Here is a 4,839-nt window from a genome sequence, read left to right as displayed (position 1 = left end):
GCGGAGGTTGGACGGTCGGTGGGCGGGGCCCGCCTTCCTCCGACGTGGCTGCACGCAATTTGACTGAGCAGCGGCCACTTCCGGTTTCCGCCCTCCCTTCGCTAAGCAACAGAACGAGACGGGGGCGGAAGGCGCGTCGCGGGGAGTTCCGTTCCGCGCCTTAAAGCGACCGGCTGGCTTTGCCGGGCTCCTTCCTTTCTCTAGCACGTAGTACATAGACATAAAAATGTAGACGCAGACATCGGTGGTCATGTTTTTTGTACCAACAGGCTTCTGATATTCAGTTCCGCTGTTGTTGCTGCTTAATAATCCCCCAATTTAATGATTTTTTAAAAAACTCTGTCGTTCTAATACGGGATCTGCTTTATACTTTTTGTTAAGCTGTATGTAAAAAAAAAAAACAACAACAAAGGAAGCCGTTTTGGCCATAAGAAACATTCAAAGATGCATAACAGTGGACTACCGCTGTGAGGTCAACTGAAAGATTTCAACAAATGTGTGCAAGCTTTTCTGAGATCTCTTCACAAGGTGTTACAAAATGCAGGTTGGCCGGGGAATAGGACGAGCGGGGGAGACTGACTGGATGTCTGACGTATTTCTCTGTTATTTCTCTTCTGTAAGCTACTCGAGTGCTCAATAAGCAGAAGAGCTAGATATAAATGTTAAATAAGCAATTCATAGACATGAAATGCCGTAAAGACGTAATACTTCTGTATGTATTAAAAATTATACATAGTGTTCACACAAGTGCAAATACAACCGGTGCAGCACCTGGGAGTAAGTCCCACTGAACTCAATGGGGCTTACTTCTGGGTAGGCAAGTATAGGAGTGCAGCGCGAAACAGTCGCCCGTTCTTTGCCGCCCTGCCGCTCTTGTTTCCCCTGTACTGAATTTCAGATTGCGAGCTTTTCGGGTAGGGACACAGCTCCATCCTGGGGGAAGCAGCACCTGTTGAATGTCTGCCTGTTGTTGTTCAGTCGTGTCCGACTCTTCGTGACCCCATGGACCACAGCACGCCAGGTCCCCCTGTCCTGCGCTCTCTCCCGGAGCGTGCCCAAGTCCATATTCATTGCATCGGTGATGGTATCCAGCCATCTCATCCTCTGCCGTCCCCTTCTCCTGTTGCCTTCAGTCTTTCCCAGCATCAGGGTCTTTTCCAGGGAGTTTTCTCTTCGCAGTCTGCCTGTTGCCATGCTGTTAAAAAACACAGGAGATCACCCGGGGAGACGGAGGGGGGAATGCCTGCGAGTGAGGCAAGCTTATAGGGAATTTACGCCAAAAACGAAGAAATGAAGCTGCAGCTCCTACATCCAAGCTCATACTCCGCCTCTGTGTAGTATGCTGCAAGCCGCACCTTCGACGGCTAAGCGTTGTTTTATTTGCTGATAGTTGTTGTATTTATATACCGCATTTCTAGGATACAAATCCCAAAGCGGTTTACAAAGGGTTAGGGGAAGGAGAATAAGTGACAACGTTATTTTATTGCTTCGCTTTCCCCCTCTTGTATAAGCTACGGTGGATGGTTAATGAGGAGTAAAGGACGATATCAATCCATTAATCCATCCATTAAACGTTAAAATATATAGACATAAAATATTTTCTAGTTTCACAGTGCAGTCCTATATATGCCTACTCAGAAGTAAGCTCTATTGGGTTCAATGGGACCTACTCCTAGGTAAGTAGGTACACTACAGGTCTGCAGCCTTAAGAAAATCATGCCTTTAGCAACTGCGAACTGAACAGGTGTGGCTTTTTCTCCATGCGAGGCGGCACCTGTTGAATTCTGCCTGCCACGATGCACAAGAGATCTGTCAGGAGAAGGAGCGCGTGAGCCGCCGTGCACAGGGCAACTTTCCAAGCTATTTACTCCAAGCACCGAAGCCGCGTCTTCTAACCCCGTTTGTAGCACACGCCAGCCTCGACCGCTCGACCCTCGACTTGCAATCCCATTTGTCATCTGCATTTGCTTAACCCGGATTTAACCTCAGGGCGGCTAACCTTATTATAACACAAAGAAAGATAGATAAACTACAACTCCCAGCAGGCATCGGGCTCGATTGTTTCACACTGAGAGGGAAGCGTCTCTGTCCCCGAGTCCCTGAGCGGACGCCAAGGGAGGGTCTTCCTTTCCCCCCTTCTCCGTGGTGGCAGTTTGGAGTCTTCCAAAGTGGGCGCGGCCTGGAAGGAGAAGCGGCGGTTGGGGCGGGGCAGTTCGGTTGGAACTTTTTCGAGCGCGCGGTGGCCGGGCCTGCAGCTCCTTCTTCTTCTTCCCTGTCAGGATGCAGAGTTCGGACCTGGGCAACAGGGAGGAGGGCAAGATCTGGCACCGCAAGCCCTCCCCGGCAGCGCAGCAGGGGTAATCGCGCAGGGGCAGTCGGTTTACTTATAACATTTATATCCCGCCTTTTTTTCTCTTGCAAGGAACCGCTTTTTGTTGTTGTTTACTCGTTCAGTCGCTTCCGACTGTTCGTGACTTCATGGACCAGCCCGCGCCAGAGCTTCCTGTCGGCCGTCGCCACCCCCAGCTCCCCCAAGGTCGAGTCCGTCACCTCCAGAATATCATCCATCCACCTTGCCCTTGGTCGGCCCCTCTTCCTTTGGCCTTCCACTTTCCCTAGCATCAGCATCTTCCCCAGGGTATCCTGTCTTCTCATTATTGGCCAAAGTACTTCAGTTTTGCCTTTCATATCCTTCCCTCAAGTGAGCAGTCTGGCTTTATTTCCTGGAGTATAGTCTGGTTTGATCTTCTTGCAGTCCAAGGCACTCTCAGAATTTTCCTCCAGCACCACAGTTCAAAAGCATCTATCTTCCTTCGCTCAGCCTTCCTTATGGTCCAGCTCTCGCAGCCATAGGTTACTACGGGGAAGACCATTGCTTGAAGTATGCAGACTGTTGTTGTCAGTGTGATGTCTCTGCTCTTCACTATTTTATCAAGATTTGTCATTGCTGTCCTCCCAAGAAGTAAATGTCTTCTGATTTCCTGGCTGGAGTCAGCGTCTGCAGTTATCTTTGCACCTAGAAAGACAAAGTCTGTCACTGCCTCCACGTTTTCTCCCTCTATTTGCCAGTTATCAATCCAGCTGGTTGCCATAATCTTGTTTTTTTTTTAGGTTTAACTGCAACCCAGCTTTTGCACTTTCCTCTTTCACCTTCATCATGAGGTTCCTCAGCTCCTCCTCGCTTTCAGCCATCAACGTGGTATCATCTGCATATCTGAGATTGTTAATGTTTCTTCCAGCGATTTTAACTCCAGCCTTGGCGTCATCAAGCCCAGCACGTTGCATGATGTGTTCTGCATACAGATTGAATAGGTAGGGTGAGAGTATACAACCCTGCCGTACTCCTTGCCCAATCTTAAACCAGTCCGTTGATCCGTTGTCTGTTCTTACCGTTGCTACTTGGTTGTTATACAGATTCCTCAGGAGGCAGACAAGATGACTTGGTATCCCCATACCACCAAGAACTTGCCACAATTTGTGATGATCCACACAGTCAAACACTTTAGAATAGTCAATAAAACAGAAATAGATGTTTTTCTGAAACTCCCTGGCCTTCTCCATTATCCAGCGGATATTGGCAATTTGGTCTCTAGTTCCTCTGCCTTTTTTAAACCCAGCTTGTACATCTGGCAGTTCTCGTTCCATGAATTGCTGGAGTCTACCTTGCAAGATCTGGAGCATTACTTTAATGACATGTGAAATAAGTGCCACTGTTCGATAGTTTGAACATTCTTTGGTGCTTCCCTTTTTTGGTATGGGGATATAAGTTGATTTTTTCCAATCTGTTGGCCATTCTTGTGTTTTCCAAATTTGCTGGCATATGGCATGCATCACCTTGACAGCATCATCTTGCAAGATTTTAAACAGTTCCGCTGGGATACCGTCAACTCCTGCTGCCTTGTTATTAGCAATGCTTCTTAAGGCCCATTCAGCCTCACTCTTCAGGATGTCTGGCTCTAGCTCACTGACCACACCATCAAATCTATCCCCGATATTATTATCCTTCCTATACAGATCTTCCGTATATTCTTGCCACCTTTTCTTGATCTCTTCTGCTTCTGTTAGGTCCTTGCCATCTTTGTTTTTGATCATACCCATTTTTGCCTGGAATTTACCTCCGATGTTTCTAATTTTCTGGAAGAGGTCTCTTGTCCTTCCTATTCTATTATCTTCTTCCGCTTCCGCGCATTGCTTGTTTAAAAATAATTCCTTATCTCTTCTGGCTAACCTCTTGAATTTTGCATTTAATTGGGCATATCTCCCCCTATCACTGTTGCCTTTTGCTTTCCTTCTTTCTTGGGCTGCTTCCAGTGTCTCAGCAGACAGCCATCTTGCCTTCTTGGTTTTCTTTTTCTTTGGGACGTTTTTTGTTGCCGCCTCCTGAACAATGTTGTGAACTTCTGTCCATAGTTCTTCCGGGACCCTATCTACTAAATCTAGTCCCTTAAATCTATTCTTCACCTCCACTGCATATTCATGAGGAATATTCGTGAGCTCCTATCTAACTGATCTGTGGGTCTTCCCTATTCTCTTTAGTCTGATTCTAAATTGTGCAATAAGAAGTTCGTGATCTGAACTACAATCAGCTCCAGGTCTTATTTTTACCAACTGCCTAGATGTCCGCCACCTTTGGCTACAAAGGATGTAGTCAATCTGATTTCGGTGTCGACCGTCTGGTGAAGTCCATGTATAAAGTTGTCTCTTAGGTTGCTGGAAGGGAGTGTTTGTTATGCATAGTGAGTTGTCTTCGCAAAATTCTATCAGCCTATGTCCTGCTTCATTTTGTTCTCCCAGACCATGCTTGCCTGTAATGCCAGGTGTCGTTTGACTACCCACCTT

The 4,839-nt window shown here is 47.1% G+C and overlaps 1 protein-coding gene across 20 annotated transcripts in view; it reads left to right on the top strand.

The window, feature by feature from the left end:
* Positions 1-2,050: 2,050 nt before the first annotated feature.
* The window catches only part of TBC1D31 (TBC1 domain family member 31), a 34,284-nt gene continuing 31,495 nt past the window's right edge, over positions 2,051-4,839 (top strand). For 19 of the 20 annotated variants that reach the window (XR_014789997.1, XR_014790001.1, XR_014789999.1 and 16 more), the window contains exon 1: positions 2,202-2,357. Coding sequence is in view for 12 of the 20 variants with exons in the window: in XM_084848861.1 (XP_084704987.1) it covers positions 2,281-2,357 (77 nt within the window). In the remaining 8 variants the exon portion in view is untranslated. Of the gene's footprint in view, positions 2,358-4,839 lie in introns of all 20 variants that reach the window. The other variant, XM_084848856.1, reaches the window with a different exon arrangement.

Source organism: Heloderma suspectum, chromosome 4, assembly GCF_057233095.1.
Source record: "Heloderma suspectum isolate Gila_16-S chromosome 4, 16-S_ref, whole genome shotgun sequence".
Taxonomy (NCBI): Eukaryota; Metazoa; Chordata; class Lepidosauria; order Squamata; family Helodermatidae; genus Heloderma; species Heloderma suspectum.
The sequence above is the reverse complement of the archived record's forward strand: the minus strand, read 5'-3'. Positions and strand labels throughout refer to the sequence as shown.